The following is a 15,170-nucleotide window of genomic DNA, read 5'->3' as shown; positions in this document are numbered from 1 at the left end:
CATTGAGTTCAAGGAATAGATGTGAAAAAATTGTTATTTCTCTTGCAGCTATATTTTTCTGTCATCAGCCATAATCATCTGAAGGCAAATATAGAGGACATGAGCTACAAACATGACAAAAATATGACAAATATATATATATATATATATATATATATATATATATATATATATATATATATATATATATATATATATATATATATATATATATATATATATATATTTGTCATATTTTTTATCATAATAAAATGTTGATATCATACTTACATTATACGGATGTTCCGTGTTTTCATTACACTCCAATGAATCTGACATATTTGATATAAACTATAAATAATGAAAATTAGTTATTACTACTTTTATAATAAATAATAATTTCAAATATAAATGTAAAAAGTACTTGATTCGTAATTGCAATAATCCTTGTCTGATTCCGATTCGAAATTCTACACCTTCAAATTCGAGATCCGATTCATAGGAATCATCATATTTTTCGGCCATCGTTATAAATATTATTTAAACTAAAGTTAGTTCATATTAAAATTATTTAACGAGGTAAAATATTAAATATACTTGATAAGTCGGAAAATAACTGAGAAGCGCAGGAATATTCTGCTCTTCGACGTAAATCTACCGACGACAGGCAAACAAACACGGACGCACGTTTGAAACGCCGTCTGATGCGTGCGTGAGAGCGAGTCAGAGTATGAGGCACCTTTCCCTAGCTTTCTCGCTCTGTCACACGCACTTGTGCAGCTCGCTCGCACGCGTACAAGCGAATCCGTACAAGAGAAAAGTGGACATACTCACCGTTCAACATACTCACCCATCTCTTTTGCGAAATCCTCTGACAAAGCGGAATAGCATGGACGTGTGAAAGTTAATTATGAAAAATAATATCAATTAAATGGTTGCCGCTGGACCCTTTGCAGTAGCCGATCCTTTAGATATATTTCTCATGCATTTCGGACGGTATCTCTACTATAACTTGGCGGATGTTAGTTTTAAGTGCTGCAACATTTCGGGTTTGTTGGCCAAGACACGATCTTAGCGTAACCCCAAAAAAATCCAACGGCGGGAAATCGAATGATCTTGGCAGCCAGTTGATGTGAGCAAATTGCGCCGTTTTATTATTGTTACAATTTTATTAATTTATTTAGCTAATATAGCTAATTGTATATATACTAAACAAATATATTCAAAACATTATATTAAAAATACTGTAATAATATAATTTATTTATTAATACACGAAGGTATTTCTTTATTACATTGAGGAAACCCACTATATTTTTGTTTTTGCGGATTGTCCTAGAAATATTATTATTCATATTCACACCTTCGTACAATATTTCTTATATCTAACTTTCCTTAAGTTGTCTCTATTTATAGTATTAAATATATGTATGTATATCTTTATTCCTTATTGAAATACTCTGGTAACATATTCTTTTTTAACTTATACAATATTTCTTAAATATCCAACTATTTCAATCTAATAATCATATGTCGTATTTTGTGAAATTTGCAACATCTTTTTATCTAATTCATTAAGAATATATAATATTGTTGCGCAATAATTGAAGTGAGGCAATATAATTTTAATGTAGATTATTTTTATGTGAGTTTATAAACACATTTTTTATTCTAGATGATATACCTATTTTTTAATTTAATAAATGTATTTTTATAATTAATAAACATAAAATTAGTTTAAGTAGATTCAGATATAATATTTTCATCATGTGTATGCTCATAATTGACTATTAAAATTATGGTGCACTCATGCTATGAAATGCAAGCATTTTTTTTTCAATTTATTCTCTTAATAATAAGCAGGTAATATCACAATATGAAAAGGTAATTTCATGACATAAGGGAGCTAATAACGTGACAACGCAATTTAAAATTGAAATTATTACAAACCCAAAATAAATTATGTAAATAAGTTCATATAAGTTTGTATTACTATACATATTATTATTTATATATGATATATGAAATGTTTATTTCTAATACTATTTCAATATTCATATTCCGTATACGTGCACGAAAATAAAATTGTGTGATGTTTTTGTTTCTACCTGCGCTGCAATAACGGTTATTATCGGGAAACTACAGCGCAGCAATTAAAAACATTTCAAAAATTAATAATATATTTTTTTTATAGAGTGATACAAATTACATACATATAATATACATATAAATTTACATAGAAAATACACATATTTTAAAATACAATTAATCCTGTGGTACACCGTGAGATATTATTTTCTAATGTTATAATATATCTCTGTGTACCTTGTTAGAACCCATGAGAATATAGCACTCACCGTTTACTGTTACAGTCCAACCCTCATCGTTTTCAAACAAATATAGCCCAATGACGCCGCCTGACTACAATGCGCACATGGAAAGAAAAAGTCAGTAATCATGTATCTATAGCGCTCTCCATTGATTGTAACTTTCTGGCAGGCATAATTTTTGAAGAAATATAGACCAATGATTCCACAATGTACCAAAGCATACCAAACAGTGACTTTTTGTGGATGTAACGGCGTCTCAATAATGACTAGTGGATTTTCCTCACTCCATATACGGCAAATTTGCTTGTTGACGTAGTCATTCAACCAAAAATGTGCCCCGTCACTGAACAACATTTTGTGGTGAAAATAATGATCAAGAGAAATCTCATATTTGGCCCATTCACCGAAGGATGGTCAAGCGGCTTCAATTCCTGTACGAACTGGATCTTGTAAGCTCGCAAACCAAGATATTTCCGCTAAATCTTCCATAAAGTTTATGGTGAATCGAGTCATTCAGGTCCTACTCAATACTACTCTCCACAGCAGAAATAATTTCTTCGATGCGCACTGTACGACGTCTCTGCGGATGCGTATTATCAATTAGAGTTGCGAGATGCGAAAATGATCTATAGTTATTCGAATTACTTGCTCGGGTGGACGTTTATCGTAAAATGGTCATAGCGCACGGTAAGTTCCGTGAGCTGAACAACGATTTTCGAAATAAATTTGCACAATTTGTAAGCGTTGTTCTGGCGTAAGTCCATTCATGGGGAAATGGCAAACCAAACTGAGCACAAATCAGCAGTCAGCTGTCAAATTGGCTAGCGCTGGAAAAGTGTTGCCAATTCGAAAAATAAACATCTAAAAAACAGCCTTTAACGCAAATATGTGCTAAGTGACAGCTATGATGAGCTGGTACAGTTCATTTCGGATGATGCACTCTCTTCGGATATGCGTCGCTTACAATAAAAATATACTTTATGTATGTAAAGTGCATCATGGCGCATTGAGGCAATGACGTAATACATGTCCCATGTCAAACCGCAAACCGGCTGTAATCAAGCGGTCAAAAATTCAAAATAAATGCGTAATATTTCCTTAAAAAGATTCAAATAATATTGTTAAGAGTCTAAAATTACATGCGATTTCGTGCACAAGGTTTTATGTATATTTTCTTAAATTAAATACGGATAATTTATTATTTTTCTTTTAATATATAACCTCAATAATTGTAAACAATGAAAATGGTTATGAACTAATATTGTACATTTGCAATAAACTTTTATAAAAAAATACAACTTAAATATACTGCACATGCTTAGAGACAATTGAGACATATTATCAGACTCAACGTCATGGTGGAAAATATTATCAGATAACTTTGCTTTTTTACTTTGATGTTACTTTGCTATACATGTTGGAAGAGTCGTATTGAATGTCTTTACCGTTAAAATAGAAAATTATTAAAGTTCATGACGTTCTCATTTCGCTTAGTAAAAATTATTTTAATCTTGCGACTAAGCATGAAACTTTAACATAATCCTAACGGCTTTGTGACTTGTCATTTCTAACGGTTCTCATAACATGTACATATAAATTTAATTAGTAAATCAATGCAGTCAAAATGTCTTTATTTAGGATCAGTATTGTCACTATTAAAAACGTGTATGGATTACTTAACCGATTATCCTATAAATGTATCAGAAAAACCCAAATGTAAGATAATATAATTAACACACTTATTGCAAACAGAACCAATTTTTTATAAAAAAATATTTTTATTTAATAATAAAAAATATATTATAAAACAATTCATTTAATGTACTTTTAGATAATCTAGAAACAAATAATTCTTAAAATATATTTTTAACTTTTTAGTTTGATTTAAAAATTATTTATTAAATAAATAACCTCAAAGTATGCGTCAAATTATAACTAATTCTTACAGGTAGTTCGTAATATTCTGGTTCGAGTCTTGCAATAATATAATAATAAATGGTTTGTAACTTGGATAAAAATATTATTTTTATTAATACATAGTATACCGTTTATTTTTATTCTTGTTTTGCTAAAATTTTATTTACACGCAGAAAATCGTTGTTTCTAAATCCTACAATGGTTAATTATATCTTATATCCAATAGCTGAAACATCGTTCCAATACATATTTTTACGACCGTAATGCGTTCCGATATGATTTGTTAGATCTGTAAAAAAATCTTTGAACTTAAGTGAATAATCACCGACGCCCCATTTTCTACAATGCAACAAACAAAATAACCAGGATGATCGTCTCCGGATAGCTTCATAAGACTCATATGTCAGGGCTCGGCAACCTATGACCCGCGGGTCACCAAATGACCCGTTTGATGATTTGAAGTGACCCATTTAAGTTCTGCAAATATCATTTTTTAACGTGTTACGATGTCACGACTAGACCACATATATAGTTGTTAGGACCAAAAATATTCACTGACCCGAATAGTCTTTTTAATAGTCTCATTTTTATTATTTTGACCCGCAGCCAAACACGTTGCCGAGACCTGTCCTATGTCGTCTAGATCAGCGCTCTTCAACCTTTTTACATCCGCGGCCCGGCGAAAATGGGAAAGATATTTCGCGGACCGACGTCAACCCAAAATACAAAACCAATGTCGGATAGAATATTATTTATTTAATCTAATCCTATAAAATTACAATTTTTTGTTAGTGCGACATCTGCTGCTGCTTTTTCGCAAGCAAATTTGATATAATTTCTATTTTTTTATAATTTCTTGCGGACCGGCGCCGGTCCGTGGAACACCAGGTTGAAGACCACTGGTCTAGACGAAGTACCGTTAGATGTATTGTATACCTGTATACAATACATTCGCAAAATCCTCTACACGAAATAATATGCTTTATCCCTTTCCTCAGAGCATGCGACATCCCTCCCACTTTTCTCTCTCTGGGATCTGCTTGATTTTTTTCATTTCTTTAACCATTGGATATTGTTGGATTACTGAGAATCTCAAAATTTACAGATTAGTAAGATTCCGTTGTTTTTTTTCTATCCTGTGATAAAGAAATTTCAACGCATTTTTTTTGTGAGTAAATGTTATCTACCGTCTTATACCATTGTATTACTGTAAGTGCCGAATCTTAGAAGTTACACGTTTTTTTAGAAATTGTGAATATTTTTCGAGGTATCGAGGTACAATGCACATAAAAACTTTGTGTGCTTTTGTAAATATTCGAAAAATATTACTAACTGCTTATAAAATATAGTCATATAGGATAGAGTATCTACGTGAAAATAATCCATGTGTTATGATACTCATGAGCGATGAAGAAGATGAACAAGGACAAGATTTAAAAGACGTTGATGTCGAATTAGATTATATTGATAACGATACACACAGATATCACCAGCCATATGCTGGTTTGTGGTTCAAATGATAAGCTCAACAAAATATATTGATAAATTTCAAAACATGAAACTACACACAAAGTCAAGTTACACATAGCACTCATGCATATATCTGGACACACGCCTTATGTTTTCGTTTTTGGTCTATGCGCACAAACATAACATTGTTTACATAGATGTGGAGTTTTTTCTGTTGATGCTAATAAAGCTGGTATACGATTTGCAATGTCTCTAGATGTTGTACGTGATACAGATGGTGTTAACTGTGATTGAGATTACATTGAAATTTGTGTACCACTTTTATATTTGTGCAAAGATTGTGAACATTGCCAACATGACCTTTGGGTAGTGCCGTAACTATAACTAACGCGATTTCAAATTAGAGAAATGATTTTTGAAATACATTGCAGTTTGTCAATATACATATTACAAACGGCCGTTTTGAAGATAAACCCTAATGCACGTGTTATCTCTTCTTAAGGCGGGAGATATTTAATACTTTTTGATTTATGGCACATAATTTATGACTTAATCCGTTTCCCAGGATGATTGATTTTGAGGAAGAAACCCATTTTTTCTTAAATGGTTAAAACGGTATATCGCAAGTCGAACTGACCCTTTTTTATGATTGAAAGTCCTCCCTCTAATTGTAAATAGTAGAGTAATTTAATTCATAAACCCATCATAATATATATTTAAATTATTTTTTTATTAAAAAATATTATGAAAATTAAAATCATCAGTTACAAAAAACATAAAATATTGCAAAACTCTTTCTCCCGATTCACAATTACAGTCAGTTTTCGACTTTCGATTGGGTTCTGTTCCGCCACCTAGGACATTTAGTGACTCAGTGATTGTAGTTAGTAGTGGGGTTTATTTTTCTCACAAACATATCCAGATTTGTTTGTATACAAGTTTGCTCTTTCTTTTCTTTATAAATTTCATTATAACAGGCGAGTGCTTTCTGAATTAGGCGACATACTTTCGAAGATCTATCGGTGTCTGGGTCCATATTTTCTAATTGTTGGATTCCATTGTTGATTTGGCTAAAAGCTGCAGCCATGTCTTTAAGCACAAAGTATTTAGGTAGTTCATTGTATTCATCTAGTTCTTTCAATACTTTTGATTTTTTTTCTGTAGCACGTTCCTACTCAATCTCAATCAAATCTTGATTTGTGAGCTCTTCGTCATCATTTTCTAAAAGTTGAATTATATCTTCACTGTCAACTTCCAGATTAAGTTTTTGAGCAAATTGTACAATGATATTAGTTACTTTTCCTACTTCATTTTCTCTATTAAAATTCATATTATTATTCATTTTAATATGTAATAATGTTTGAATGTTTTGGTATTAATCGTAAGTCCGGTAGTCTTTTAATACCATTTTTGTAGGCATCGAACCCTAGTTTCCCTTAAACACAAGTATAACATAATATCATGATGTATGTATAGCTGCGGCAGACTAAGATCACATTTCACATTTTACAAATTAACTTGCGAGGCTTCTCACGCGCAAACTTACAATGTATGAAATATTTTTGCTTTAAAAAATATAGGTATATTATATAATATAATGCTATATAATAAACTAGTGCTTTCTGAAGTGTGCTCCTCAACAATCCAGAGTTCTGCAAAAAAATAATACAAGATTACGTCGATTACAAAACCCTGAACTGGATTTAGCGATATTAAATACAGCTGAATAAACATTGTATACAGGAAATAATACTAACTTTGTAATTACTGTTATATCTATTTATATTTTTAATTTTGCACACATTCCAAGTTAGCAATCACATTATTTTCTATGATTTCCAGTTTTGGGTTTTGGAACTACTTCAAGAGTCACGATCGCGTTTTAAATGTTTTTTTAATATTAAAAAAATATTATTTCTGTATTTTTATTTAGAAATAGTATTTTTTGTCAATACATGTTTAATTTATAATAACAATTGAATAGAAATGAAATTAACAATGTTTATAAAAAACAAACATAAAATCTTTTATTTCAAATTTTTTTTATCAACATAACACGAGACCCGGGATCCCGGTAATGATCCAGAGCTGCGAATTGAGTCCCAGGAAGTGAATAGAGAAACCTTAATCGTAACGCGTTATGGTAACCTTTTCGATCACGAAGGTCTTAATTTAATTAAAATAAATAAATAAATAATCGCGTATCGCCAACTGAAAAATATGTTCCACACTACTCATAGCAGCGAAATCAGCAATATGGGCTATCAGATTGTAAGGTGAGTTTATTTATTAATTTTTAAAGTCTTCCGTTGTAGCCTGACAGGCGTCAGCTCAATGCGATACAACGGGGTAAATCTTTACCAACTGTGCAAGTCAATCATATATAATGAATACCTAAGTACATATTATAATATTAAACACCATACTGAAGGAGTCGGTAACATCTATATTATCAATTATAAATTATTATGTGTAATATAATTTTATAATCAATAGATGACACTGCAGCTGGGGCCGGTTTTAATAATAGCGCAATTTTTTCAATAAAAATTCGAGTAACTCTGCCGGGTTTCGAACCCGTAACCTCACAGTTATAATTCTGATAGAATACTGACTTCGCTATTCCGTCCTTATGACTGAATGTATGCGACAGTTCAACAAGGTGTTATTGTGATAATACTTATCCCATATTTCCAGTATTATGTAAAAATCAAATAACTCTACGAATACGAATATTCACATAGAATAGTGTCGAGTTGAGTACAATTTCCCCTTCGCGATTGACTAAAGTTCATGCAACTTATACGAAGCATTCACCTTCGGTCGTTCTAGACCGCAGCGTCTGGTGCTACCCTATAATGTCACAAGTATAATATATTTTTAAAATGCTCGATAACGAAAAGACGCTTTTGACGGATCGATCAGTGTCTTTGCCGAGATCTGAAGGATTGTCTGCGATTTTTACTATTTTGTGCATCGTCGATTTATTCGGAGTATTTCCTGTGATAGTTTTACCGAAAGCTGTCGTCGATTGTGGTAATTAATATACATATGTATATGCATATATTTTTTAATATTGATGTTATTTTTTATTCGGTCCATTCTTCAAAACTTGATAATTATTTTCTAATTAATAAGAGAATTGCATTTTTTTTGTTTGCTCAATTTTAAGTATTTTTTCACCTTTATTTTTTTTAAATAATTAAACAATTTTTTTTACACTTTTTTGTCATTTCACTCTGCAGCGTGATAATAATTTTCTAATTATTTTTGTTTCTTCATTTTAAAGTATTTCTTCTGCCTTCAAATTTTTTATATGCACACCGAAAGGATTAACATTTTTTTGGCTTATGTAAAATTACTGCAGTATGAAATTTATAAGTTAGCCGACCCAATAAAAAACAATTTTCTTATATATATTCAAGTGAGATATATATTGACATTAAATTTTATTATTTTTTGCAGAGAAAACATTTTTATATACTTTCTTATATTTTTTGTTATTTATTTTTCTATAAAAATTTTTTACAAAATTAAAAGTACATGAAAATATATCCATCAATATAAAAGTACAATATACAATGTTTACTAGTTCAAAAGAAGTTAAACGATAAAATTATTTTACAAAGTTGTTTATTGGTTATTTTTACAGGTATCTACGGAATTCCAATTGTTATATTTATATTTTGCGTCCAAATATATTCGGCTATACTTTTGGGAAGATGTTGGTCAATAGCTTCAAAAATAGATCCAACCATAAACGAGAAGAAACGGTAATATTTATTTATATTATTATATGCCAATGTACGTATGTATATATTATATTATATGTATATAAAACTACCATAATTTTTATCGAATTTATATATAGAGTTTTTTTATCAATTATTTATATATAATTTAACGTTTTAAAGCAAATTTTATTTATAAATCGCGAATTATAACTTAAAAAGTTCAATTAAAATTCTTTTCTAAAAAAAATACCCTGTGAAAAACTCGGTTACAGAAAAGAATATTGATAACAAAAATGTTGAGTAATAACAACATTCGCAATGGTAAAAATCAATAAAGTCAAACTGTGGGTTGGGTACTAATAAATAAAATTTGTGCTTGAAAAAATGCCGAGAGCCACTGATCTAATTTAATTAAACAGGTCGAGACTATTACCGGCGAAACCATGAAAGAGTTTTAAGATAAGTTAGGAATTGATAAATGTGCATAGACAGGCCGACATATGATGATGGGATAAAAAAGGAACTAGAAATTTGCTTATTACCTAGATGACACAAATAAGACAAAGAGGAAGATATCAATTTATTTTAAATGTTATAGTTAATATTGTATTATTTCAGTGATATCTGTAGCTTAAATACAGTAAATAGATATTGAAATGACAAAACTTGAAAATTTGTGCACACGGTAATAAATGTTATTTATGCGGAATATTACCGTTTTTGAAGTTACAGTATCTGTCGTAGTTATTATCAAATCAAACATTTGAGTTAACCTTGTTAGCCAGTTTGATCCAACCTGTTTCAAAATAGTGACTAAAAAATCTTACAACAAAAAGAGAAGTGAGATAAAATGTTATATAATGGATTTTAAAATTTACCTAATTCTTGCGGCCTTTTCCATACATAATATTTTTATGTGCTGTGTGCAAAAAATATTAAAGAGACATATTTAAGCTAAATTTAAAAAAAAATTTAATAATTTTATACAAAAAAAGAGAATAAGTAATAAAAATATAAAATTATGTATCCCCATATTAAATTTAGATAGGCTATAAACATTTTTTTGGAGTGAAAAATTGTTTATAGGGTATTGGCCATTATAAAATAAATATATTTTGTAAAAGATTGATGAATCTCGCGGGCCGCGGGTTGGCCACCCCTAGTCTAGGATTTTAAGTACATAATATTAATATTATTAATAATAAAGAATATATATATTTTTATGTATAATAGATATCCCTATGCAGCTGTCGCAGAATTAGCTTACGGTAAAGCGATGAGTAATTTGGTTACTGTAATTTTGGATGCCACTGTTTTCGGAGCCGGTATCCCAAATCTTTTAGTTGGTAGGAGGTTATATAAAAATAATTTTATTTTTATTCTTTAATATATTTTATAATGTTAATTTTTCATTTTTTAGCATCTCAAAATCTTCAATTGTTCGGTGCAAAAATGTCTGCATATCAATTTGACTTTACGTTTTGCTGGTGGTTGGTTATTATTGGTGTTTTGCTGTGTCCAGTGATGTGGTTGGGATCACCGAAGGACATGAAGTTAGTATGAATCAAATTCTTAATTATAAGAAAAGAATTGAAGAGTTAAAATATAATTATGAGAATGCTCGTACAACCTGTATTAAATCGAATTTCGTCTAATGTTAAGAGCGCAAAAATTGTCACTTCTTAGAAGGCAATAATCCATGTTAAAATCAATAAGATTACGTTACCGTAATAGTGTGAATGACCGGTAAAATCCAGATAGCAAAATAATTATCATCTCCAATTTATCACTAATTTAAAAAATGATGTACTTCTTATATTTGATTTTGTGTTTATGCTATTTGATTACTGTTAACTAACATTTTAAATACTCTAGGTCTATTTCTATATTGTCAGTGGTGTTCGTATGTACAGTGACTATAATGACATGTTACTGTATCGTGACAGACGAATATTCCATGCAAGACGATCGCTCATTATATGAATTGCCTTCAGTTAGGAACATTCTGGCCGCCTACGGCATAATTGCTTTTCAGGTATTTTTTAATTTATGAAAACAGTAGATATATTTCATAATTAGACTATATGAAACTTTTTCTAGTTCGATATTCATCCGATGCTCATGACCATTCAAGTGGACATGAAGGACAGTTCAAAAATTGGATATGCTATCATGGGTGGATTTTTAGGTATCTTTTTATTATATTTATTAATATTTTTAAATTTATTTATTCTGATTATTATTTTAATAGTTACAACTGCGATGTTTGCAATTACAACTGCTCTTGCTACTTATCGCTACGGATACAACATCAGCTCTAACATTTTGCAAGGTATGTATGTACATATATATGTGTCTAATATGTAACAGTGTGATACTTTCGCTTTCGCTGGCTTGCATGTTAAGCGACGAGAGTGAGTGAGAAAAATCATCTCTCACACAAAATGATTTTACCGCACGCACCTGGTATGTATGTATATATGTATGTTTGTATGTATTTATTTATGTGGGAATGTATGCATGTATATTTATATATGTATGTATGTAAGTATATTTATGTATTGTATGTATGTATATTTATGTGTATGTATGTATGTATGTACAGACGATATATACATATCGCGTGCTCCTAATAGCTTTCTAAAATTTATAATATATATACATAGCATAAATCCGCAATGCAAAATTTTAAATAAATTATGGCATCTCAACTTTATTGTAGCTTGGGTAAGGTTAGCTGTTGTGCTACTTTTACATACGTGGTTTATTTTTGTTCGAGTGAACCATCCGTTGATTTTTTAACAGGTAATGTGTTTGTACCGCTGAATCTTGCTTATACATAAATCATATTTTATTCTCATTTTTACTAAAGGTCTACCGGCGAGCATCCCTTTATACTTGATCGTTCTTCTAGTGACGTTTCAACTGTGTTTATCCAGCGCTGTAGGAACATCGCCTTTGTTTCAACACATAGAAGACAAACTGAATATACCCAGAAGTATTAAAAACCATTTTCATCTTAACAATATTTATATTTAATAAGTACGATACAAATCCATCGTTTCAACATTCATACTATTTTGCATCCAAATTATCTTATATGACAAAATAAGAAACAAATAGTCATGGAAAATCCATAGAATTGATTTTTAGTTTAAAAAAATAATTAATTGTCCATTTCACGGACGCATTAATTTACATAAATACCACAAATCACTGCGTCGTTATGTCTTCCTGATACTTAAAACAAATAAAATGTTGTATATACTTTTTGCTGCATATTATTAATCCCGCGATTAGTGATAAAATAATCCTAAATGGGATTAATTATTCATGAGTATACTAGGGCTTCATAAAGCATAGGTGGTTTTATAAATAAAAATAATAAAATAATTGCCCACTTCACGGATATAAATGAGCTTAATGCACATGTTGACTGATTATGTTTTCCTGCTACATTGAGGAGCAAAAACACACAAAAACGCAAAATAATTCTCTGTTTATTATCAACACTGTCTGTCACATATGTAACATGCATTAAAGTTGAGCAACTTTGCTTAGTATAGTGATGCATGCTTATCACTCTAGAAAGTGAACGAATGGAGTAGACATTTTTGAAATGAATTTTGTTGATGCAAAGATTTACATCCGATTAAAAAATCTACATAGTTTTTGTTTAATTTGATGACATAATGTCAGTGCCTTAGAGAAATCTAATTTAAAACGGAAAAACATTGATTTAAATATGACAGATAAATAGAAAAACGAAGAGAAGACAAATTTATAATTTTAAAATCTGTTTTTCATAAACAATCTATATTTAAAAAAAAACATAAAAGCATCGTAAAAATCAGTTTTGTCACCTCGGATCATAAAGATACACTTTTTAAATGTCTTAGTGGTAGTGCTTTTTTAAACAGTGAATGCTAAAAACTGCAGATTTAATTTTTCAGGAAAACGTTAAAACAATTAAAAATATTTCACTATAAAAAAATTAGTTGCAGAGAGAATCAATGAAATTGCAGCTAGCATATGTGAAAATCAGGCGTGTACAATACGGTGTTAGACGTGTGGAACGGTTATGTTTCACCCACTCTTGTCACTTTACACGCGAGCGAGTGAAAGGGAATGTATCTCACCGTATGTACACGCCTGGTTATAACTATTGACTCGTTAAGTTTGCAGGTTATTCAATGTTTTTTCAACTTATTTTTAATGCGAAGCGAAGCGCTATTAGATATATTACAAATATGCTTTATGTTTCAATGTCTAGGTTTCAACGTAAAGAGGTGCTTGGTGCGATCTTCCGTGGTAGCCTTTGGGGTTTTCCTAGGAGAAACCGTTCCGAGATTCGACCTGGTGATGAGTCTCATCGGCAGCACACTGACGGGCCCTCTCATGTTTATATTCCCTCCGCTGCTATACGGAAGACTCCTTTATCTGGAGGGGACAGCCTCCACTCTGACGTTTGGAACGTTTTCCGAGAACAAGCTTAAAATTGTACCTTCATTGTACACGAGGATTACACTATTTGCTATATTGATTTCTATCGTGTCGTTTGGAGCTATAGCTACATCGATATCCACTTTCTACAACTGGTCGAATGTTATCACTTATGCACAATTTACACCGTCGTGTTTATTGAATATAACCACACATTTATTTACAGCGTAATTTATTCAATGTACTAGGTTTCTATGGAAATAATTGTGATTACAAGTATTCAGTTAATAAATTACTTACCTTGAAATAAGTTATTGTAATGCTCAAACAAGTGAAAATTACCTAGATGCGAACTGTGCAAAAGAATTGGACCTGTTCACATTTCTTACTACATTTTGTCAATTTTTTAATATTATCTCTCAGCTGTAATTATTTCGCCAGGATTCGAAAAACGTAGAGCAAACATTTTATTTATATTTTTGCGTAATACAGTTTTGCGAGATGCTTGTTTAATCGTTAATCAAATTTTTTCTGCTGTTATAAAGGATCCAATTTAATGGGCACATTATAATATGATCGAGAGATTTTTAGTAACCACTATTTCATTATACATTTCTTGAGTACTCACACAAAAATAATTATTTTGTCTATAAGTAGTTCTGCTCCTTTATCATCCGCTTTGAATAGATTAAGAAAAATGCTCTTATTTGCTTATTTTATATTTGTAACTTAATAGCTTAATTTTAAGCAGTATTAATAATTAAACAAAATTAGATGTTTGTCAATATATAGACCAACATGATATTAAAAAATATAAACTTAAAAAAAAACTGCAAATATTTTTCTAGTTATCTAATAAAAAAGCCTAAATATATAAATGTCAGCTACTGTTGGATATGTACCACTCTTATTTCGCTATTCATTGTATTGAAAATATTGTTCTATCTGATTCACTTGCTCTATCGTCAAATGAAATATGGTTGCACAGTAGATAAAATAAGGATAATATTATACGATACAATTCTGTATTTGGTGTTTTTTTAATAGTGATGACCGGTCCTTTAGCGAAAGAATATTTTTCTTCTTATCAGATAGATTTCAATAAAAGCGGCGAACGGCGAACACTAACAACTATTTTCTAGTTATTTTTATAATATTAGTGAATTTTAGGCGTACAAAAATATTTCAATAATAATAAACAATAATGTTATGATTTATTTGAAAAATAATTGTTATGGCTCAAAGCTACATCAATATTGTGTAATTGTGTAAATAAACGTATTTAAATGTATCCGTCG

General features: G+C 30.3%; 1 protein-coding gene across 1 annotated transcript; it reads left to right on the top strand.

Moving 5' to 3' along the window:
* Positions 1 to 8,506: 8,506 nt before the first annotated feature.
* mah (solute carrier family member mahogany) lies at positions 8,507 to 15,163 on the top strand. Its single transcript, XM_088187956.1, has 9 exons — positions 8,507 to 8,731; positions 9,348 to 9,468; positions 10,663 to 10,775; positions 10,850 to 10,982; positions 11,305 to 11,464; positions 11,530 to 11,617; positions 11,681 to 11,761; positions 12,302 to 12,427; positions 13,703 to 15,163. Exons 1-9 carry the CDS (start codon positions 8,581 to 8,583, stop codon positions 14,101 to 14,103), a joined length of 1,374 nt encoding a protein of 457 aa, XP_088044082.1. The 5' UTR covers positions 8,507 to 8,580; the 3' UTR covers positions 14,104 to 15,163.
* Positions 15,164 to 15,170: the final 7 nt, after the last annotated feature.

This window comes from Plectrocnemia conspersa, unplaced genomic scaffold (genome assembly GCF_051122295.1).
Source record: "Plectrocnemia conspersa isolate PC_06_02 unplaced genomic scaffold, ASM5112229v1 ptg000006l, whole genome shotgun sequence".
Lineage (NCBI taxonomy): Eukaryota > Metazoa > Arthropoda > Insecta > Trichoptera > Polycentropodidae > Plectrocnemia > Plectrocnemia conspersa.
Note: the sequence above shows the minus strand (reverse complement) of the source record. Positions and strands in the feature narration are given on the sequence as shown.